Source organism: Oryctolagus cuniculus, chromosome 5 (assembly GCF_051225735.1).
Source record: "Oryctolagus cuniculus isolate XC-2025 breed Fujian yellow rabbit chromosome 5, ASM5122573v1, whole genome shotgun sequence".
In the NCBI taxonomy this organism is placed as follows: Eukaryota; Metazoa; Chordata; class Mammalia; order Lagomorpha; family Leporidae; genus Oryctolagus; species Oryctolagus cuniculus.
The window spans coordinates 64540113-64563900 of record NC_142871.1 but is presented as its reverse complement, the minus strand read 5'-3'; the positions used below and the strand labels follow the sequence as shown (position 1 = coordinate 64563900).

Genomic DNA, 23788 nt, shown 5'->3' with positions numbered 1-23788 from the left:
TTTGGAAGGGTATTTCTCCCTCGAGTTTCTCTGTGATGGGAGAGAGTTGAGTGGACTGCAATGCTGGGAGTCAAGCGCAGTGGCCAGGGAGCCGGCATTTCAGTTATAATGGAAAATATTGAGATGGGCAGGGCCGGCTGCCCATGTCTCCAGGCGTAATCAGGACGAGGGCAGTGCAGGAAAGCCTGGGTGTGCAGGCTTGTCTGCCTCAAGCCCGTACAGGAGCAAGGTTTGCAATATGCAACCTAGACACACAAGCTGAGGCAGAGGAGGCCGCCTGGCCCACGCCGCCTGCCAGGACGGAGCCGTGCCACGTGACAAAAAGCTTTACCTTTCAAAACCGAAGGGGAGCAGATTTCTCACGGTCTTTCCACACCGGACATACACGTCGGCCTCTCCCCGCCACCCAAATGCCAGCCTCCCCAAGGCAGGGATTAAGGGAGGGAGTGAAATAAAATGAAAATCCAAAGGAGAGGAAGGCAAGCTCGTGTGGGCAGAAAGGAAGTGGAAGGGCAGTGGGTCCAAGGAGGGGGAAATACAGCCAGTGTTGCATGAGAAACCCCACCAGGATGATTTTCTAGACCCCAGCAAGTTGCAGCGTGAAGCGCCCCCAGAAGCTGGTTCCTGCATAGCTCTTTAGGCTCCTACTTCTGACTTCCAGGGTTGATTTCCTGCCCTTCCATCTGCTGCCCCTCCCGCCCTTCAGCAGGCTTTACTTCTCAGCTCTTCCTGCCCTGGTCTTCCTGTCCCTGTGTGTGTGTGTGTGTGTGCACGCGCACCTGTGTCCAGGTGATAGTCAAATGAAGCCAAAAGGAACTGGAAAGGAAGTGAAAGAAAGAAGCAGCATATGCATTACTATGCATCTTTTAGTCTCACCAAACAAGTGCATTCGCACCGCAGTTTTCCTGGATGTGAATGGAAAATGGCCATCGCCACTCCCCAGGGCTGTGCTGAGTGCCTGGCCCACAATAGGTTCTTAGGGAATGTCACCTGAAGTACATCATGAAAGAGGAAATATGGAAGGCCAATAAGTATATAAAACATGTTCAGTGCCATTAGGAACCAAAGAAAGGCATGTTACCTACTTATTGTGAAACATAGCTTGCGTCAGAAGTGTGTAAGATATAAATGTAGAGCAAATGACTAATTATAAAGCACCCGTGTAACTAGACACAAGCACCTGTGTAACTAGACACAGAAGGAATGGTACATGCTGTCATCCCTAGTCTCCTATGGGTCTCTCTGATCACAACCTCTCCATCACCATTAGAGTAATGGGAGTGAGACAATTGCCTCAAGACAATAATCAAGGTAAAGGGTATTTTGATGCTGAATTTATTTCATCACTAAAAAGTAAAAACTAATGCAAAAAATTCATGATGAACAAAATTTAAAAAAAATACAGGATATGCTCCATAAGAGGTATCTACTCTCTTACTGCTATGATAGTTGCATCTCTGCTGTTCTTTAGTTTTATCATCTATGAGTAAATTCTCAAATAGTACCATTTAGCTTTCCTTTTCTTACCCTTTAATGTAAACGGGATTACACATGGCGCTCTTGTTTGTATCTGGATTCTTTTTAGTTATTTTTTTAGGATTTATTTATTTATTTGAAAAGCAAAGTTAGAGAAAAGGAGAGAGAGAGATATCTTCCAGCTGCTGGTTCATTCCTCAGTGGCTGCAACAACCCAATCTGGGCCAAGCCAAACCCAGGAGCTTGGAACTCCATTCATGTGTCCCACATGGGTGGCAGGGGCCCAAGTACTCAGGATATCTTCTGCTGCTCTCCTAGGCATGTTAGCAGGCAGCTGGATTGGAAGTGGACCAGCCGGATTTCAAACCAGGGCCCATGTGGGATGCTGGTGTTACAGCTTAAACCACATACCATAGCACTGGCCCATATATCTGGATTCTTTTGACGGATTATATTTGATAAAATTCACATATGAATTTTGTGCAGCTGAAGGCCACTCATTGCTATTGCTCTGCTCTATTTCATGAATGAACCACAATTAATTTGTACATCCTACTAAGGGTGGGCACCAGGTCTGATGTTTTTGGGGCCCACAACCCACAAGACTGAATATTGTCAGCAGGTGTCCTGGAACAATGTGTGTGAGTTCCTTGAGCACAACAGTTCTCAAAGTGAGACCTTTCAGGAGGAACCTGTGAGGTCAGAACTCTTTCCATAATCATGCTAGGATGTTGTGTTCGCTTTTCACCCTCATGTGCCCACCAGCGTACAGTAGAAATCCAAGCTATGTGCAGTGATCTGCAGCTCTGATGGCTAAAGAATGTGTCCCAAGTTTTCTTGAATTTTAAAAACTTCCCAGTCTTAATTTCTAATGTGACAAGTGTTGACAGATATAATCTCCATAAGCAAAGGCTCTCAAGTGTCCTTAATTTTTGAGAGCATCAAGCGGTTCTGAAACCGAAGTCCTGAGAGTTGCCGCTCCAAGGAAGGAGGCTTCTGCAGAGTGGGGCTGCTTGCTCATCGGATGGCTGCATTGCTCCAGCTCTGTAGATACCACCAGACCCTCTGCCAATGCAGTGCTGCAATTCCCACTCCCGTCATAGTGGCTGACAGTTCTTGTTGTCCCACGGCCTGTCCAACATTGGAAATTATCATTCTTCTTCATTTTTCCGATCTGGTGGTTGAGTAAAGGTATCTCCCTCTGATTTCTCTTCCTATTGTCATGACTAACAATTAGGAATGTACTGTATCCTATGGAAATAACTAAAGCTGTTTATAGAGGTAAGCTACAAATGTCTTTGGCAGTCTGCAATACATTGTAAAGAACGTAATGAGGCCGGCGCCACAGCTCACTAGGCTAATCCTCCACCTAGCGGCGCCGGCACACCGGGTTCTAGTCCCGGTCCGGGCACCGGATTCTGTCCCGGTTGCCCCTCTTCCAGGCCAGCTCTCTGCTGTGGCCCAGGAGTACAGTGGAGGATGGCCCAAGTGCTTGGGCCCTGCACCCCTTGGGAGACCAGGATAAGTACCTGGCTCCTGCCATCGGATCAGCGCGGTGCGCCGGCCGCGGTGGCCATTGGAGGGTGAACCAATGGCAAAGGAAGACCTTTCTCTCTGTTTCTCTCTCTCTCACTGTCCACTCTGCCTGTCAAAAAAAAAAATAAAAATAAAAAAAAACATAAATGAGAAACTAGGAATTGCGGTACACATATCGTGGAATTCAGTGCAATCATTAGAATATTCATGCAGAAATATACTTGATAGCATGAATTCAGTGAAAGAACAATATATCAAATAGTATGTGCAAAATGATAGTGTATAAAAGTCTAAAAAGAAAAATCCAGGAAGCAGAAATAATAACTGTGGTGTTTGGGGGTAGAAGAGGTAAGGATAATTTCTATTTTTTTTTGTCATTGCACTTGCTCTTGACTTTGAATTTCAAATATAAGTATGTATTTATTTATGGTTTCCTTCTTCATTCCTTGCCTCTTTCTCAGAGAGCGCTAAGTGTTTCACAAACATCTCCTTTGGTTTTCAAAGCTATCCAGAGGACAAGCACTGCAGAAGCTGGGGTTTTGGGGGAATTATTTGAGAAGCAAAGGCCAGAAAGAAGCCCTTGATCCTGCAGGAAAGTTGCTCCCAGGACGTGTGATAATGATTCCCCCAAACTGCTGGCTGCTCTGTTACACACCATCATTGTGTGGGTCTTGTTTACTGATAGGTGGGAGAGTAAGGGGTTCCTAGAAAATGTGTTTGATGTTGTAATCATTTGATAAAGCTTTTTGAGTGCTTATTGGTACCAAGCATTGATGAAGAGCTGGGAATGTGGAAAACAAAATTCCATTCTTGTCTTCATGAAGCTTACATTCTGTAATGACCGACAGACAACAAAGCAATAAAAATATTCAAACAAACATGTACCATGTTTCAGGAGGACGATGTTATAGGAAGTGAGTGTGCTATTTTATGTTGGGGTGATCCAAAGGCGTGTACCCTACCTGGTTGTGTGTCTTCTATACAGTATGATCTACCAAAAAAAAAAGTTGAAAGTATAGACTGTTGGTTTTCTTTATTCTAGTCATGGCGCATTAAAGAGGAGGGCTAAGGGCAGGCATTGTGGCACTGTGGGTTAAGTCTCTGCAATGGCTCACATGACCACAATGGCTAGTGCTGGTCTAGGCCAAAGCCAGGAGCCAGGAACTCCATCCAGGACTCCCATGTGGGGGACAGGGACTCAAGTTACTTGGGCCATCATCCGCTGCTTTCTTTCTCAGGCACATTAGCAGGGAGCTGGATTGAAAGCTGAGTAGCCAGGACTCAAAAAACTGGTGTTCCCATATGGGATGGCAGCATTGTAGGCCACAGCTTAACCCCACTGTGCCACAACACTGGGCCTTCAATCCCCTTTAGTAGTGTGATGCTACATCAGAATTTTGTGGAAAAAATGGAATTAAAAGATAAACCTGTTTTGGTGTAAAATGTTTTTGAAATCTATGCCTAATTTTTTTCACAATACACACTTTCCATTAACTTGTTGAAGATCCCTCACATTCCTGAGTTCATGGAAGCATGCATTCTGCTTCTTAATTTGAAAACATGGCTAGGAAATCCATTCTGGCTAGCAATTATAGGAAACTGAGATTGCAGGGCAGTATAGATTAATTGGAAAGATAGATCGCTCCTTTTCCCAACAGTAAGCCCACTATTTTCTGGCATGATTTATTTATTTATTTATTTATTTATTTATTTGAAAGAGTTGCACAGAGAGAGAAGTTCTTCCATCTGCTCGTTCACATCCCAAATGGCCTCAACGGCTAGAGCGGGGCTGGTCGGAAGCCAGGAAACAGGAGCTTCTTCTGGGTCTCTCATGCAGGTGCAGGGGCCCAAGCACTTAGGTCATCTTCTGCTGCTTTCCCAGGCCATAGCAGAGAGCTGGATTGGCAGTGGAGTAGCCCGGACTTGAACCAGTGCCCATATGGGATGCTGGCACTACAGGCAGTGGCTTTACCCACTGCACCACAGTGCCGGCCCCTTTGGCCTGCTTTAAAATGGGGTTAAACTGACCATAAGTTATAAGGTCTCAAGGTCACTGGAAGCCTCAGAGGCAGTGCAGGATTGGTAGTGCTCTGTGGGAGAGATCTGTCCACTCTTCTTTATAGAACTGCCCACTGCCTGTCCTCCCCCATCTCCATCGTTGTCTTGTTTATACAAGGCATCTTTGAACAGTCCATGGACAATGTATGTTGTGAAAAAATGCATGGATTTTTTTTTATTTTAAAGTATGCATGGATTTCAAAATTGTTTTCACCAACAAACTTACCTTTTAATTCCATTTTTCCTTGAACATTTTGAAGTAGTCTCATACATGGATAGTAGAACTAAAGATTAGTCCTTGGTCCTTTGGTGCTTTGGTGATCACTGATGGTTTAGTGTATTTTAAAGCATTTACTAGCATGAGCTGTTATACAGATCATTCTTTTAAAATTGCACAAGGAACATGCTTTATGTGTTTGGTTCCAAGTCAATTAAAAAGGAACTTTTTGACTACTTCTCAGTGAGCACATTTGCATTTTCCAGTTTGGCTAAACTTTATACATAGGCAGTGATTTCACTGTAAATCAGGGTATGCATATAATTCAGGAAGCAGAATAATAAATATTCTTGCTATCAATTTCCAACCCTTCTCTTTCCTTTTAATGGCCCTTTATGTACAAGGAAAAAGCACTTACCAACTTAGGATCAGATATCTCAAGTATAGAGCAAATTAATTCAAGCTGATTGTTATCTTTGTAAGAAAATAAAAATATTAGGGAGACTGTTCAGTTTATGTATACAGAAACATTCCAGTTATTCATTATTCATAATTATATTACAATAAGCATTGGTCAGAAAGCAGAGAGCACGCTCAGCTTGGCTAACTGAGAAAAGTAATAAGGACCATTTACAAGTGGGAGCAAAGTTTTAAGGACCAAGAGGCAATAAAGAAGCTTAAACTTCAGAATTCTTTGCTCACATGACCTCTTCTAAGGCTGTGTGCTCCAGTCTGGAAGTTTGTGTTCTTTTTCAGAAGGAAACCTTGCAAGTCACACACTTTACACCCACAAATCTGCCTGTAGCAGAGGCAAAGGCTAGGGGAGCACTCCCCAGCTGCCACCTGCAGAGACCTTTTCCTGCCTTAGACCAGAAAGAGCAGGAGGAGGAACTGGAGCCTGGAGACAGCGCAGAGCTGCAGGAAGCTCTGTTCAGACCCAGCACCTCCAGCCCAGAATCTAACTGGGAGAGGGAGGGCGCGGGGAAAGCGCCTGGCCTTCACTCCCGTCCCTCCCTGGGTTCTGCCAGTGCCTCTCACTGTTGAACCCAGCCAAGGCCTAAAGGGCCGCAGACAGTATCTCCACTCCTGCAAAGCTGGCAGTGGGGGCCCTGGCAACAGTGAGGAAGTATGAGCCAGCAGAAATATCCAGAATGGACTGTTTGTGGAGGTAACTGAATTTCAAAGCCAGCGTTCCATATTAACATTATAGAGCTCCATAATTATCAGTGTAATGAATGAGTAAATTATCCTACAATTCAAATATCCCACAATCTTACCTTTTATCTTCCTTTCGTTTTAAAAAATACTTATTTATATATTTTAAAAGTCAGAGTTAGAGAGAGGCAGAGACAGACAGACGGACAGACATACGCACACACACACACACTCACACACGCAGAGAGAAAGAGACAGAGACAGAGACAGAGACAGAATCTTCTAACCCCTCGTTTATTCCCTAGATGGCTGCAATGGCCAGGGCTAGGCTAGGCTAAATCCAGGAACCAGGAGTTTCATCCAGATCTCCCATGTGGGTGACAGGGGCCCAAGCACTTGGGCCATCTTCTGCTGCTTTTCCCAGGCTATTAGCAGGGAGCTGGATTGGAAGTGGAGCAGCCAGGACTTGAACTGGCACCCATATGGGATGCTGGTGTCATGGGTGGCGCCTTAACCTGTTTTGCCACAATGCTAGGGTCCCTTATCTTCCTGATTGATCAAATGCCAGTGGTTTTAGTCAATTCATTTTGTCTCTGTCAAAAAATAAAGACAGCTCTTACCTAAAACTGACAATCTGCTTTTTTTTTTCTTTTTTAAAGATTTGTTTATTTTTGAAAGGCAGAGTTACAGAGAGGCAGAGGCAGAGAGAGAGCTTCCATCTGCTAGTTCACTCCCCAGATGGTCACAACAGCTAGAGCTGGGCCAAACCGAAGCCAAGAGCCTGGAGATTCTTCCAGGTCTCCCATGTGGGAACAGGGGCCCAAGGACTTGGGCCATCTTCCACTGCTTTCTCAGGCCAGTAGCAGAGAGCTGGATTGGAAAAGGATTAGCCAGTATATGAAATGGAGCCCATAGGGGATGCTGGTGCTGCAGGTAGATGCTTAACCTTCTATGCCACAGCACCAGCCCCTAAATCCCTATAATTTTAAGGCTACACAACTAGAGCTATTTAAAAAGAAATCTATTTGGAAAACATTCTTTCACAAACACAAACCTATATGTTGTGAACTGAAGGCATTATCAAAGTAACATGGCCAGTCATCTCTTCACAATAGTGTCTATTTGACTCATTTCTCATTATGTTGGAATCGAAGTTAAATCTAAGGTATCTTTAAGAACAAGGCACAGGTGAGGACATGCAGAAGATCTTTATCTGCTTTCCTGAGACAGCTTCGGGCTGCAAGACAGCAGTAAACTTGAAGAAATCCCAGTTTGTGTGCCAATAGCTGCATCCATGTACAGAATCTGTACGTGGGAAGAAGCTGCAAATTCTTGACCATGCTGTATCTTGGGCAGAAAAGGTTTTCATTCCGTTTTGTTTAGAGCTAACTGTTTTCTAGTTATCTGCAAGAATATTGATAACTCCCTTTTCTTTCTTTGAGAGACAGAGACAGAGAGGGGCTTGTGTCTGCTGGTTCACTCCCCAAATGCCCAAAAAGGCTTGAACTGGGCTGGGCTGAATCCACAAACTGGGAAAGCAATCCGGGTCTCCCACTTGAGCCATCAGCTGCTGCCTCTCAGGGTCTGGATTGGCAGGAGCCAGGGCATGGAGCCCAGGCACTCGGATGTGGGACATGGGTGTCTTAATGGCTGGGCTCTGTGCCCCCTCCTGTAACTCCCTCTTGACAGAAGGAGGGGTGTTACTGGTTCTTCAGTAGGAGCCACTGGTTCTTCAGTATGTCCATTCTTGCTGTGGTCCTGTTAGGAATGCAGACAGGACATTTTACCTGCTCGCAAGGGGCTGACATTCCATGGGGAATGCAAAGGTAGGAAAACATGGGAAAGACTTCTGTTTAAACAGGATGTTAGCTATATCTTCAAATGATGTGTTCAATATTTTCCTTCAACCTCCAAACATGATTTCAGGTGAAATACTTCTAAATTTAAAGCAATGATTCTAACTGGTAATCTGAAGAAAAAAAAAAAAAAAACACAGAGAAGTAAGGACACTGTTTTGCCCATGTGTCCAGACAATTTGGACACACCGCAGTGTAGTAACACCTCTTCCTCTATGTCCTGGCCTTTGCTTTCCCATTAGTTGAGGAGGCATATGTCTCTGAAGCTGTGTATCCCAGCTCAGGTAATGTTTAGTAAGTGACACGTATACATGGTGCCACTGGGTTCAGAATCCCAAAACAGCAGGGCACTCAGCACTGCCTGAGCCTCTCCACACGGCGGGAATGATGATCTACTGTCCACCCTGTGTAGAACTGCTTACACATGCTGCCTAATGAGCCACACTTACTATTAGCCAACAAGACCTCTCTAAACAGGTCTCCACACACAGCCGGTGGACCATCTCCAAAACAGTGCTGTTGCGCACAGCTCCCTCCCCAGCAGGGCATGGGGGTTGGGAGGGTGCCAAGTGTAGCTTCTGCACTATGAGGGGTGCTGGCTGCCTTAAGAAAGGTGGGCGGACAGTGCACGGTCACCAGGTGGCTACCATGGAGGTCCAGGGATACCATGGGCTCTGGGAACCTTTGGCGCCCTGCTGCGGTGCAGAGGGTCAGAGAGAGAGGTAGGAATCTGGGTGGCCTCTTTGGAAAACACATCCTAACACATTGTCATCAAGGTTGAGGGAGAACGTGCTGGTCTGTGACCTCCCATCCTAGGTTTAAGACTCCAGACCCAAAGCTCCTGCCCCAGCAGGTGCTTTGTAGAAAGCAGCTACAGCCAAAAATGGGAGCGGGACGACTTGCCTGCATGGAGCCAAGGGAGTATGGCTGATGAGGCTTCTTCCTGAGGACTCTGCCATCTGGGTTTTCACTCTCCACCTGCCATGACTCCCTCACTGACCCCAGAAAGAAAGAAGCCCTGGCTGAAAAATGTGTATCCTGCTTAGGAAGAGGCATGCCTCATTCCCGAAGTGACTGAGAACTCTCCTCGGGAGGCGTGGGGCATTCTGTCCAAAAGTCAGAGCCGGGACGTCTGCAGGGACTTGGCCTCTTGGCCAGCACCACCTTCCCTGGAAATGAGAGCGTGAACCCACCCCCTCCAATAAGAACTGTGAAATGTACACCCAAGCCAGAGGGCCCATGCCCTGCTTTATTTTCCAGGGATGGGGTAAAATGTACTTTTAAAACAACTCTAGGCTGGCGCTGCAGCTCACTAGGCTAATCCTCCACCTGCGGCGCTGGCACACCAGGTTCTAGTCCTGTTTGGGGCGCCAGATTCTGTCTCGGTTGTTCCTCTTCCAGTCCAGCTCTCTGCAGCGGCCATTGGGGGGTGAACCAATGGAAAAGTAAGACCTTTCTCTCTGTCTCTCTCTCACTGTCCACTCTGCATGTAAAAAAAAAAAAAAAAAAAAACAACCTATTGAGATTGAATTTACATATAGCAAATTACAGAATACCTATTTTAAGTGTTTACTGGGTTTCGTAACCATCACTACAATCAAGATAAACATTTCCAATACACCCAAAAGTTCCCTCTTGCCTCTTCCCAGTCATACTGCCCTCCCACCTGCTACCCTGTCCCCGCTCTGCAGCAACACCAATCTACTCTCCATCATTATAGGTTAGATCATCTAGAATGTCATAGAAATACAGCCACACTGTGTGCAGCCTTTTATCTGCCTTCCATTTAGCAAATGCCTTGGAGATTCATCCATGTGGTTACACAACTCAGAAAGTTTTTCCTTCTTGTTGCTGAGTAGTAGTAGTCTGTTGTATAGAGAGACCACGATTTGTTTAACCACTCACCAGTTGATGGACATTTGAGTCATTTCCAGTTTTTTAGCTATAATGAGTGAAGTTTCTAAGAATACTTGTGTGTAAACAAACAAGACTGGAATTCTAGGAAATTCAATAGAGCAGTGTGTCTGGCTGGTGATGAAACCTTAGGAGAAGTAGCTGGGGAGGGTTAAGTAGTTGATGAGCAAAGTTGAAGACCAAACAGCTTATTTTGTAAAAAGCAGCTATAGCCAAAAGTGAAAAAGTGTCAGCCCTGAGCATGGAGGGACTGCTGACCAAGCATTCTCACCATGTGGGAAAAAACAGTTGCACCATCCCTGGTGGGGCAGAGTAATGTATACACTTAGCCGTTTTATTTTGACAGGGACTGGAGTAGAGCCAGTAGTCTCAGACCCATTTTCCAGTTACGTCTTCAGGATGTCTGAAACCTATCCAGGCAGTAGAGACAAAGAGCTCCATACCCAGCGCCAGACAGACTTTGCTGGGGTGGGTCTGGGACCCAGCTTCATGACCTTGGCAAGTGGGCTTAGAAGACTGCCTGCCCTAAGGACTCTTGGGAGGATAAAATAACACCACAGAAATCACTAGGCAAGTGTCAGGCACATCAAGGGGGCCCAGTGAGGGTGGGCGTTTGGATGGTGGCTACGGGGTAGCTTGGGATGCCTGGGTTCGAGTCCTGGCTCTGTTCCCTAGTCCAGCCTCCTGCTAATGCCTAGCCTCAGTAACCCAAGTAGCTGGGTCCTTGCCATCTGTGTGGGAGACTGGGATGGAGTTCCTGCTTCCCAGCTTCAGCCTGGCCCAGCCCCAGCTGTTGTGGGTATTTGGGGGGAATAAACAGGTGAATAGGATTTCTCTCTCTCTGCCTCTCTGAAAATAAAATTTAAAAAGGCTCAGTAAATCCTATTACGATTAAAAATCATGTAACATCCTTGTAGTAACAGAATCCAAACGGTTCTTTGTAAGTCAGAATATTTTGATGTATTTTCTTAAAGGTACACTGTGATTTGTGTAAACGTTAGATTAATGAAGATCTGGATAGAGTTGGAAGCACATAGCCCTTTGTCACAAGAGCTCCAAGGCTGCCCCTTAGCTTGTCCGGAGCAGCAGCCGCTGCTGCCAGAGCGCCCACCAGGTGCTTCTCGGAGCAGAGGAACCGCCAGAAGTTTGCGAGCGCTCGAGGCTCATGGGCAGTTTCTCGGCAGCGCGGATTCTGAGGGTGAGAGACTGGTTCCTTAGGACCGACTCGGGCCACAGCCGCCCTGGCGCCTCTGCACCTCCGTGGCCTCCACAAGGGGCCCCAGAGGTGGAGTCCAAGGAGCACCCGGTGGAAGCCAAGTATTCGGGTTTGAATCCCACCCGCAAGACCCTCGTAGTCTCTTGGCTTCCTTCCCTTCTCTCTGTGGGGCAACAGTGGTACCTTCCTGGGCTGCCGCAGGCTTACACGATGCGCGGGGCCAGGACTGAATGGACAAAGGCCTGCGACCCAGTGCAGCCCGGCCCTTACTTTCTTAGTCTGCTCTATCCCCACCGCCTCCAAAGTCCCCAGACCGCGCGGCATCCATATCAGATACGGCTGCTTTAAGGAGTGACTGGGGAATCTCCAGGGGCGTAGTTATTATGGTCCTGAATGTGACCTTGCCGAAAAGGGGGCTAAGTGGTGGGGGACTGGACTTTTTCTGCCTCACCAGAGTTCAAGCCAGCTCCTGGGTTTTGAGCCCGAGTTGGTTCCCAAGTGACAGTGGCCACGCGCATGGGCCTGGTTTCTGTGAGGTCGTGTACCTGAAACACACCTTCCCTGCCCCCTCGGCCTCCCCTTCCCTGCACCGGCGCACCCTGGCGCGCCAATCAGCGCCTTTGATTTTATTGATCTGTCCTGGGCTCGCTCCGGGATGACCGCACGGGCACCTGGTACCGGCCGTTTGGCTCCAGGCGAGGGGAAGCGCAGGTTCCTCCCCTTCCGGAGTCTCACGCTCCTCCCGTGGGTGGGCCGGCCCCTGGGCGGGGTGCAGGTAACGCGGAGACGGTCATCTCAGTGCCCACGCCCCCTTCCCTTCGCGCCGGGAGAGGCAGGAACCCTCCAGGTGCGCTCTGGAGCTGCGCGAGCGGCGGGCGTGCAGGCGTTTGAAGCCCGCGCGCGTCTCCGGTTGGAGGAGCAGAGCCGCCGGCCCGCGGCGGGCGGGAGGGGCCGAGGGCGGGGCGCAGGGGCGCGGCTCCTCCGAGGTCGTGCGCCTTTGCGTTTTGCCCGAGTGTTGGAGCCAGGTGTCTTCTCAATGTTCTGCCAGTATTGTATTTTCCTAGTCCTCTCCCTCCCACAAAAAGAAAGGGCGGTGTTTCCGAAAAATATTCCGCCCTAAAATACGTTAGTGTTTGCTACCCCGTTGTCACGCATGGCTGCTTTGAAATTACGTCTTAATGGAGGAAGGAGGGTTCAAAAAAAAAAAAAACCACCAAGACCCAAGAGAGAACTGGGATTTGTTTTTGTACACTATTAAGGGACCTTTCGAATTTTCCCTTAAAAATGGTTAAAGGAAATATTAAGTGCTAAAGTGCCCAAAACTCTAGGTGTTTAAGACATTCAGAAAGTAAGTTTATTTCTGCTGGATGAAACAGACACAGCTTGCTTATTTTCAATTAGAAATTCCGGTCTATTATTTTGGTTTGTCCTGTGATACACTGCCAAAGGGGGAGAAACCAGCTTCTCATGTTTTCTCTCCCCAATCCCTTCTATTTTTCAGTCCAGAGCGCAACCACCGGAAGAGAACAGAAGGAAGCCGGTTTTGGGGAAACTTGGCACTCTCTTCACGGCGGGCAGGAGGAGAAACACCGGCTCAGATGCCAAGTCGGTCTCTCCCAAAGATGGAACTGCTGCTTCCAGGCTGCCTGAGAGAGAGGGCGGGAAGAGTCCATCTCAGAGCAGCCCACCCAAGCAAACAGACGCCAGCCCGGAGGGCTGCCCGCAGGAGGCAGCGGGCGAGCGCCCGGAGGGCTGCGTCCCGGCGGCTCCCCCTGCCGAGCGGTCGCCGCGCTCGCGCCACGAAAGTGAATCACCCCAATTAGAACCTCCGCAGGCAGGGGGAGAGCCGTTCCCAGATGCCACCGCCGCTGCCAAGCAGCCGCATTCCGCACCCCGGAATTTCTCCGGGCTAGAGCGCGCGGAGACGCCCGCCCGCAGTGCGGGGGAGGACGCGGCGCTCGGCGCTGGCGGCGAACCCGAGCCCGCGCCGGGTGCGAGGGGTGTGCGGGGGTCGCCCACCCACGAGTGGCCCGCGGGAGGACGAGGCGAGGCCCCGCACGCAGCCCCCCGCGCGTGGCCAGAGGGAGGCTCTCCCGGGTCCAGAGGAGCGCTCGGCCAGTCCCGCGAGGACGCGTCTGCTCCTGCAGGTGATCCTCCCGCCGAGGGCGCGGAGAGCTCAGCCAGCCCGGAGCAGGCGGGCAGCCCAGCGCGGCCCGGAGGCTGCGGGTCCCGGCCGGGCGAGCGCGCCCACCCCGCCAAAGTGCTAACTTTGGACATCTACTTGAGCAAGACCGAGGTAGCGCAGGGGGACGAGTCAGACGTCCTTGCGCCCGAGGCGGAGGACAGTGGCGACGGGGACGACATGGAGAAGAGGTCGAGCGGCCGCCGGTCCGGCAGGCGGAGGAAGTCGCAGAAATCCACCGACTCGCCGGGCGCCGACGCCGCGCTGTCGGAGAGCGCCGGCCGGGATGACGCGGTGTTCGACGACGAGTTGGCACCAAACGCGGCGGCCGAGAGCCAGGCTGCGGAAAAGAAAGTGAAATCTCCGCGGGCTGCCCCCAACGGGGGCGTTGCCTCCACCGCGAGCCCAGAGTCCAAAGCCAGCCCCGGGCCTAAAGGGCAGCTCCGAGGAGAGCCGGAGCGCAGCAAGCAGGCGCTCCCGGCCTCCTCGCCCACCAAGAGGAGGGGCAGGGGCCGCGCCCCCGAGGCCGTGCCCACCCCGCCAGGCGGTGCTCTGCGCTCTCCCGCCAAGGAGTCCCTACCCAGGAGGGTGCCCACGCCCGCGCCGGACCCTGGCCAGGCCGCCAAGGGCGCGGCGGCCGAGAGCGGCGAGGAGGCGGCGCGGGTCGTGCCCCGCGAGCTCACGGTCAAGAGCAGCTCGCTCCTGCCGGAGATCAAGCCCGAGCACAAGAGGGGCCCGCTGCCCAACCACTTCGACGGCCGGGGAGAGGGAGGCCGCAGCAAAGAGCCGGGGAGGCTGGCCCCTGCTGCGGACGCCGACGGCTTGAAGCCCCGGGGCCACCTAGGTGCGGGCAGGTCGACGGTGACCACCAAAGTGACCCTGTAAGTAGCTGCGGCTTCGGCGGGCGCCGGGTTTGCCTCGCGGGGCTGAACTTAGCACAGTAGAGGACCGGTTGATTAAGGTTTAGGGTGACCCGTTGGTAGGTTAATTCCGAAAATTAGACTGGCCTTGGAGGCGCAGTGTTTACAGAAATAGACGTAAAACTTCATGGCTTGACATGAACTGATTTTGTTCGTTATTCCAAACATACCCGGCCTGGGTAGGATCAGGCATTCGAAAACCACACGGTGCGTTAGAAAGCACGGGGCAAATGCTGGCTTTGACATGTGTGGGTTTTTAAAGAATTCACAGGATTTAGTGCATGATTGGCTAATAATAATTTTTAAATGGCCCTAATCCAGGCGTCTTAGTGTCTCTCCTCCCCCACCCCCCATACTGTTAGGAGATCTGGGGATATTTTGGCCCCAGGTCCGAAAGTAGTGTGTGCAGTTTTTTAAAACCAATCACTGTCCCCGAGGGAAGATTATCTGCTAAACCAAAGGATGCAAGACAACAGATTGACTGCTTGCCGTTAGGTGTATCTGTCTGGCAAACATTGATTGTGCTAGGTGGTGCCAGGGTGGGGAAGGGCACACACATTGCCTCGGAACACTCGATGGCCCCAGCACACACAAATCAGATAAAGATGTGAAGGGCTGTCTGACTGAACAGAAGGGCTCTGCCGCTCTCTAAAGGCCAGGGCAGGAAGGAATGGCTGCCCCATCTTGGGAGGAGCTGGGACCTTGTGCCTCCTGAGAAGTGGGATTTGTGTAGGTGGAGGGCACTGTAAGAAGGTGAAGATCCTGCCTTCCCACACTTCGTGTCCCCCACCCAGGTAGCACAGGTGACAAGTGATTGTCTAAGGGCTCGAGGTGTTGCTACCTTCACACACTCACTAAAAGAGCAGGCACGTTGACAGTGTTTCTGGTTTTGAGCTGACGCTTTCCTGCTCTGTGATCGCTTGGGTAAGTGAGCATTATTAGAGTAGGAGGTCTATTTCGTAAACACTTGCGAGGAAGAATGGGCTTAACGGCTAACCACACTAACCAGCTTTCAGCATTTGATTGAATCAGGTGTTTGTTCTGTACTGGTGGCTTCAGAGAGGCCTCCTTCCCTGGTTGCATGATGCCCATTATTTGCAGAAGATCAGGCTGACCGCACGCTGAAGCTTGCTCCCTTGGGATCCCTGGCGAAGCCTTGCTTCACCTGTCTTCCAATATGAAAGCACCAGTGGAAAAACCTGAAGTGTGACACTGGGAGGGGGCAGGGTAAACAGCAGGAGGCCGTCTCACGGTGAAACTCAGTCACTGGCTCTTTCCTGTGCCACAATGAACCCCCTTGTCTTTTTCTCAGCACTGATTTGCTTTCTATATAAACATTTTCTTTACCGCTCAGTTTAATAATTGTTTTGCACGGTGCTTTGGGTGCTTTGCGCATGGTGGACTGGCAAACCATTGAAATGGAAAATTAATCACTTTTAGTCTTTTTGACCCATTTCTGTTGGGCTGATGGGTTTTCGTCACACCCTTTCATTCTCCTATGACTGTGTTTCAAGTAAAGATGTTAATCAGATTTTTTAAAAAAGCAATTCAAGACTGAAAAATTAGCAAAGCCTGTGTATATCCCCTGGAAGAGCGTGGCTGTGAAGCCGCGTGCCTCTATGTTATTGGAGAAATTATTCAGGTTCTGTACCGGGGAAGCTGGCTGTTGAAATTCTTAAAGTCGCATGTTTGGAAGAAGGAACATTGTCCTCGTAGTTTGTAACTACGGCTTTTTGGGCTCCCAGTTGTTTTCCCTTCTATTATGATGAGGGCTTTACAACACGTATTATAGGAACCTGCCTTGTAATCAGCCAGAACTAGGTTAATTGCAGTGACTCTTGGTAGCAGGACCCAATAACACAGAAAGTGTGATTGTAAAATGCATTTTGATCTTGGTGCAGATCTTTCAAGTGCACATGTGCTGAAGGTAGCTTGTGGGCTAACCTGTAGCATTTTCCATTCACATCATAAAATACACTTTGATGTTGGACTGGAGTACTGTTCCCTGAGCTGCCTGGTGGGAATTCTTTCAATGCACATTCCTTGTTGACTGATAGCATTTTAACAATTGCTGATCATCTTAGTGGCTTTAGAATTTAATCTTGATGAGAATGCTTACTAGTTAATTTTGCTTTTAAATTTATGGTATGGGCCTACAGTCAGGGAGCCTGGGTTTTCTTTACTCTTTTTTTTTTCTTTTTTTAAAAGATTTATTTATCTATTTAAGAATCAGAGTTTGAGAGAGGAGAGATAGAGTTCTTTCATCTAATGGTTCACTCCCCAAATGGTGACAATGGCCAGGGCTGGCCCAAGCCAAAGCCAGGAGCTTCTTCCAGGTCTCCCATGTGGGTTCAGGGACCCACCGACTTGGGCCGTCTTCTACTGCTTTCCCCAGGAGCATTAGCAGGGGGCTGAATTGGAAACGGAGCAGGTGGGATTTGAAGTGGCACCCAAATGGGATTCTGGCACTTTAGGCAGCAGTGTAACCTGCAGAGCCACAGCGCCAGCCCCGAGCCTGGTTTTTTTTAAAGGTGATATTCAGAGAAATTTATGCGCACATCTCAGATTTAGTATTTTGGTAAAATGTACAAGACTGAAAATGTAAATTCTCAGTACTGCATCTGAGGAGGACTTGGTGGTACCTAGCCCAGTCCTTTCATTTTATTCAGAAAGACCAGATGTCTCGGCCACAGTCATACAGCCTGAACCTCCTAGCGGCTCCTCACAGCCGTGCCTCCTGAAGGCCAAGTCCACGCGGGAGATGGCGGGAGAGCGCAGTGCTTCTCCATGGGCGTGCGCTCCATAAGGTGGTCTCCCCAGTCTGACTGCGATCCCATAGAGCTCACTTAACTGGTAGAGATGGGAAGAACCCGAGGAGCTCTTCCACTTCTGGGGAAGCAGAAAGGTGTCCTGGTGGGGAGTGTGGCGTCTGAACCCCCCCCCCCCCAACTCAGGGCCCTGTCACTTGCTGGCTGTGTGGCCTCAGGCAAGTTACTTGCCTTCTCTGAACCTCAACTTCCTCATCCTAAAATAGATCATGCCAGGACCACACTGTGTGCTCAGCCATGGAGAGTACTTGGTGGGAGCTTGGCTGGCAGTGGCTAGGAGTGATGATTTTTCTCTCTCTCTCCAATTATTTATAAGCCACTAGACCAGTGAATTAGCTTTTTTTTTCTTTAAGCTTTGGAGCCCTTTCTTCTAAAGGAGCTTATGTAGCAGTGGGATGTAAACAGTGAGTGGGAGTGATTTTGGTTGAAAGGCAGGTGGACAGCTCCATCCCTTGGTCCCTGTGGTTCTCAACTGCAGCCCTTAGAGAGAACTCCAAGGATTCCTTCGGCCCTGCATCTGAGAGAAGGAAAACACCCCTATTCTATGTCATCTAGGATCCCTCACACCCCCGCCCCAGACTGGGGAGGGAGAACAATCTGACCAGATTCACACAGGTCATTAGTGGAGCCAGGGCCAGAGCTGTGAGTGCCTAACAGAGCACATGTTGTTTCTGGGAAAGAAAACACTGTGTACACTCAAAACTTAGGATTTCCATTAGGGGGCGGTTACACCTAACAACTTGACAGAGAGGATGCTTTCTTGGCCCAAGAAGTGGTGACAAAGCAACACTTGAATAACTGATAAGTAAATTAATGTATGTGCGTATGACAGACTTTATGCAGGCATTAAGAAAACCTTTAGGGGCCTGTGCTGTGGTGTGGTGGATAAAGCCACCTCCCATATGGGCACTGGTTCGAGTCCCAGCTGCTCCACTTCTGATCCAGCTCTCTGCTATGGCCTGGGAAAGCAGTGGAAGATGGCCCAAGTTCTTGGGCCCCTATACCCATGTCAGAGACCTGGATGGAGTTCTGAGCTCTTGGCTGTGGCTTGGCCCAGTCCTTGACGTTTTAGGCATTTGTGGGAGTGAACCAGCAGATTCAAGTTCTTTCTCTTTCTAATTCTCACTCTCTTTCTCTGTTGCTCTGCCTTTCAAATGAAAATAAATGAACTTATCTTTAAAAAAAAAAATCACTTGCAGGGCCAGTGCTGTGGTGCTAGTTTGAGTCATGGCTGCTCCAGTTCCAATCCAACTCCCTGCTAATGGGCCTGGGAAAGCAGTGGAAAGTGGTACAAGTTCTTGGGCCCTTGTACCCACATGGGAGACCTGGAGGAAGCTCCTGGCTCCTGGCTTTGGCCTGACCCAGGCCTGGCTGTCTCCGCCATTTGGGGAATGAACCAGCGAATGGAAGATGTCTCTCTCTCCCCGAGTCTGCATCTCTCTCTAACCCTGACTTTCAAATAAATAAATATTATAAAGGAAAAAGAAATTTTAATCTAAAAAAAAGAAGACCCTTTAAACAAAAATTTTTAGTTAGCTAACAAAAGTTGACTGTAAGATTAAGTAATTTTACACGCACGCACACCCACACATGACGGGCATTTTGCCTAGTGGTCAAGATGTTCTGTCCCACGTTGGAGTGCCTGGGATCAATTCCTGGCTCTAGCCCTTGCCTCCAGCTTCCTGCCAAGGCATATGCTGGGAGACAACAGTGATGGCTCAAGTAATTGGATGACTGCCAGCCATGTGGTAGATCTGGATTGTGTTCCTGCCTCTGGTTCTTGTGAGCATTTAGTGTGTCTCTGCCTCTTAAAAAAAATGACACCAACTCTTTGAGCAGAATAATCTCAGTTCTATTAAAAGATAGTTTACTATGCATATACAAAGATTAGAAATATGTTGAATGTTAACAGGGGTATTCTCTGGTTGGACTGTGATTATTGAACATTTTCCATAATGACCACATCGATCAGAAGAATTTTTACAGAGAAGGAATGAAATCCCCAAGGAGATCTGTAGTGAATGTTTTTGTAATCTAGCCTTTTGAGATATTCTCTGAAGGACTGGTGAAATAAACATGTAACTGATGTTCGGGGAGGTCATTTCCCTATGCAAGTGTGGCAGAGCGTTAGATACTGAGGTCTGTTCTAGCGTTCTTGGGCCCTGGGCTCACACAGTTGCTGCCTATGTTACCTTGCCCCACTCCAGAGTTTCTTAGCTACACATCCTTCTGGTACACCAGCAAAAGAGCCATTTCACTTTGTTGGTAGTATACCTAGGGTTGATCAAAACCCGTTTCATAAAAATCAAATAGCGTGCACCAGGAAGGGAGAGGCTGCTCGTGGTTTTGCGATTCGCTGGCCTGTGAGTTACTGTTTTTTCACACTGGGTCGCTAACTGTGTCTTGCCTCTCTCCTCTCACAGCCCTGCCAAGCCCAAACACGTGGAACTAAATCTTAAAACCCCTAAGAACCTGGACAGTTTGGGAAATGAGCATAATCCATTTAGCCAGCCGGTTAACAAGGGAAACACCGCCACCAAAATCTCCTTATTTGAAAACAAACGGGCTGCCAGCAGCCCGAGACACGCCGACATCCGAGGCCCGCGGAACAGCCCCGCCTCTAATAAAACGTTTGTCGGTAGGGCAAAGCTGAATTTAGCCAAGAAAGCCAAGGAGATGGATGTACCCGAAAAGAAAGGAACGCCAAGCAGTCACCAGAATGGAGTGGCCGAGAAAGAGGCCCCTGCCGAATCCCAGGGCTCCGTGCCTGGAGGGGAGGTTGTGCCAGCGGCCAGCCATGGCGATGAAGCAGGTGTGCACCCAGATGCTGGCCGCCCCTTGGAACCAGTGGCTGCTTCTCCGATCCCTGCCAAGGACCAGGGGCTCCTAGGTGAGGACAGCTCAGAGGCCGCTGACAGCAAGAGACTTGCTATGCCCGAGGCAGCGCGAGGCGTCCCCGCCACTCTGGATACCCAAGGTTTGCCTCCAGCACCCACACCAAAGCCGCAGGATGAGTGTTCTGACTCACAACCTCCCGCCGAGGAGGCTCAGGGGCCCCCTCCTCCCAGGCCTGCACCCGTTCCTGGGGACAGCCCCAGAGACACCTGTTCTCAAGTCCCCCTGAGTGACTTGCCGTGTCCTGAGCTCAAAGCATCAGAGAGCCAGAACGGAGGTACAGAGTGGAGGGACAGTGAGAAAGCGCCAGAGTCTGGACTTGGAGGGGGAGAAGCAAACCCTCCTTTGTCCCCAGAGCCGGAGGGAAATGAGTGTCCATCAAGAGTCCTTGTCCAGGTCAGGTCCTACGTGCTGCCCCTGGACAGCCCCGGGGATGTCAGCTCCCACCTCATCTCAGGAAGCTCTGAAGTTCGGGAAGTGCAGTTGCCAAGCTGTCACAACAATGAACTCGAAGTGGTTTCGGTTGCAAGCTGTGCCCCCACCCAGCAAGAGGAAGTGCTGGGTGGTAGGAGCCTGTCACCTACGCACCCTCACTGCGAGGGAGGACATGTGGCGGAGTCGAGCCCGCAAGTCTCGCCGCGGCACACAGAGACGGCCCTGCCCACACAGGCTCAAAGTCAGGGCGAGAGAACCCCGGCACGGGCAGGGCCTGATGGCAGTGCCGTGAACGGCCAGGACACCCCGGCCAGTCTTCTGGATGTTTCTGCTGGGAGCGATGACAGTGTGTTTGACTCTTCTTCTGATATGGAAAAATTCACCGAGATCATCAAGAAGATGGACAGCACAGTGTGCCTGCCCCAGAAGAAGAAGAAGGCCAGGATGCCGCACTCCCCGGCCCCTCACTTCGCCATGCCGCCCATTCACGAAGACAACTTAGAAAAGGTGTTTGATCCCAATGTGTTCACCTTCGGTTTGGGGCGGAAGAAGGAAAACCAGGCAGAAATGTCACCGGCTCTGCATCTGATGCAGAACCTGGACGCGAAATCCAAGCTGAGACCCAAGCGCGCGTCCACTGAGCAGAGCATCCTCTTCAAGTCCTTGCATGCCACCACTAACGGGAAGAGCGAGCCTGCGGCCGTGCCAGAAGGCAATGACAGAGAGACCCGGGATTTCCCCAACGGGGGTGGGGTTAAGAGATCGAGGCTGGAGAAAAGTGCCCTTTTCTCCAGCATCCTTTCATCTCTGCCGCAAGACAAAGTCTTTTCCCCCTCTGTGACGTCAGTCAACACGATGACCACAACGTTCAGCAATTCTCCGAACAGTCCCGCGGCGCAGTCTGCAGCACCCCAGCCCGCTGCAGAAGGGGCCCCGCCCTGTGGCTCACTCCCCGAGCCGCCCAGCCTGCCACCCAGCAACTCAGGGAAGGTCTTCAGTTTCAATTCACATCTGCCTCCCCCTGGCTTGAAGAGTGCCAGCCCCATGGAGAAGCACCTGCAGAAAGAAGAAACCAAGGAGGAGCTGCATCCCCAAAGCACCCCGCACCTGCCAGAAACCAGGCTTTCGGAACTTTCAAAGCCAAAGAGCGACACCGACGACACGGAGCGGGCGAATCATGTGGAAGGCGTCCTTAAATCGAGCGTGCCGACCTATGGAAGCAGCGACCCTGACTTCATGGAGCTTTTCAGATCTAGCCGGTACGACCCAAGTGTGGCCTTCTCGGGAATGTCACTGTCGGACACAATGGTGAGTAGCGACCTGTTCTCGGTCGATTGGGGATTTACAAAGCAGAGGCGAGAGAGTGAGCATGAGCAGTTTCTGTTACTCTTGGAGAAGTGGTTATGCTTGTGTAAGAGAGTTTTCTGTTCATTCACATATATGCGTGCATATTTGAAAAATCTGGACTGTTAGGGCCCAAAGAAAAAGGTGGTAAGTTTCTTCTCTCTAGTCCTCTGCGGTCCAGCCGGGAGGAGAAGGCAGAAAGATTTCAAGGCACCTGTGAATTTATACGCTGTGTTAGGAAAGGCATAGGGCAGGTGCTTGGAGAGTGTGCAGGCAGACAAGAAGCCTTTCCACGGCTCTTCTCTGTAAAAATGCTCTGTTCTGTACTTAGAATTCTGGCTTGTGAAGCTGCTTCCTCTATTTGGGAAAGCCCCAGCCCGCCCCGGAAACCTTTTCTTCCTCCCTTCTCCGAGCTGAACCGTCAGGTTCGCTCTGCCTTTCCCTGGGAAGCAAGGCTGGCTTCTCCCTTGCAGCTGGGACTGGGGATACATTCTCATCAGGGACGTCGCCCACCTGTCTCCCCCCCCCCCCCCCGCCCAAGTTTTGGAGAATAAAGAGTGTTGGTTCATGCTGGATCTTTTCTCGAATACCACAACACAGACAGGGCAGCCAAATATGATCTGGGGGAACAGTTAGGATTTCTCCAGCCCATTGTATCTGAGGGCTGGAGGGTGTTTTCTTTCCTCGTTTTTTTTTTTTTTTTTTTTTTTTTTTTCCTACATGAATTGGTACCTTTTTGTTAACAAGCTGGATACTCAACGTTGAGGGAGGCAGAACAGCAAGTCCAGAGCTCAGCTCTGCTGTCCTAGAAATCTGAGCGGAGCCCGTGAGTCGGCGGCCCAGCCTGTGAGCCAGGCTTCCTGACAAGTGTAGACTGTGACCCAAGGCAGTTAACCGAGGGAGAAAATACTTTGCGCTCACCTGCATGTGTCCAAGGCCCTGCAGCATGTTCAAGGGCGTGATACTGGCTTTTGCTACAGCCCTCTCATAGAGAGTGGCTTCGGAAGCTCTTTCAAAATGTGTAGTTGGCTTTCCAATAGCAGGATAACATCCCCCTTTGCTTTTTATTGTTTAAAAATAATTCATCACTTACACATTTTGAAAGGCAGACACACACACACACACACACACAGATCTTCCACCTGTTGGTCACTCCCCAAATTCCTCCAACATCTAGCCCTGGCCCAAGCTGAAGCCAGGAGCTGGGGACTCAATCCAAGTGGGTGGCAGTACTTGAGCCATTACCCGCTGCCTCCCAAGGTGTGCCTTAGCAGGAAGCTGGAATCAGAGTGCAGCTGAGACTAGAGCCCAGGTGCTCCAGTAGGGCATGGTGGTATCTTAACCCTGCACCAAACTCCTGGCTCCAGATTCCCTTCTCCATGTGATTTTGTAAACCGGTGGGTTTCAAATTTTTTGTCTTAGATTCCTTTAAAATTATTGAGGACCCCAAGAGAGCTTTAGTTGCTATATGGGCTATGGCTATCAGAACTTAGGGTATTAGAAATTAATACTGAGAAAGAGTTTGAACATCAGAACACAAGCATGCATTCAGTAGCCATCAGAGCAATGTCACCATTACTCGTCATGGGGCTTATGCTCCTAGGATAGTCAAAACTAGAAGCATTTTGGGGGTTCCCCTGAGCACCTCGGGACCATACTTTGAGATTCACTGTTGCAGACAAGTAAGATTGAATCACCCCATAGTACTCAAAATTATAAGGTTTTAAGCTACTGCTCTTTAAGCACGGAAGGAATT

The 23788-nt window shown here is 49.8% G+C and overlaps 1 protein-coding gene across 3 annotated transcripts in view; it reads left to right on the top strand.

Annotated features, from left to right (window-relative positions):
- Positions 1-23788, top strand: part of CRYBG1 (crystallin beta-gamma domain containing 1) — a 205088-nt gene that overhangs the window by 139294 nt on the left and 42006 nt on the right. For all 3 annotated transcript variants that reach the window (XM_070073735.2, XM_070073738.2, XM_089332772.1), the window contains 2 exons: positions 12930-14491; positions 19782-21996. In XM_070073735.2, the coding sequence (XP_069929836.2) occupies positions 12930-14491; positions 19782-21996 (3777 nt within the window). The remainder of the gene's footprint in view (positions 1-12929; positions 14492-19781; positions 21997-23788) is intronic.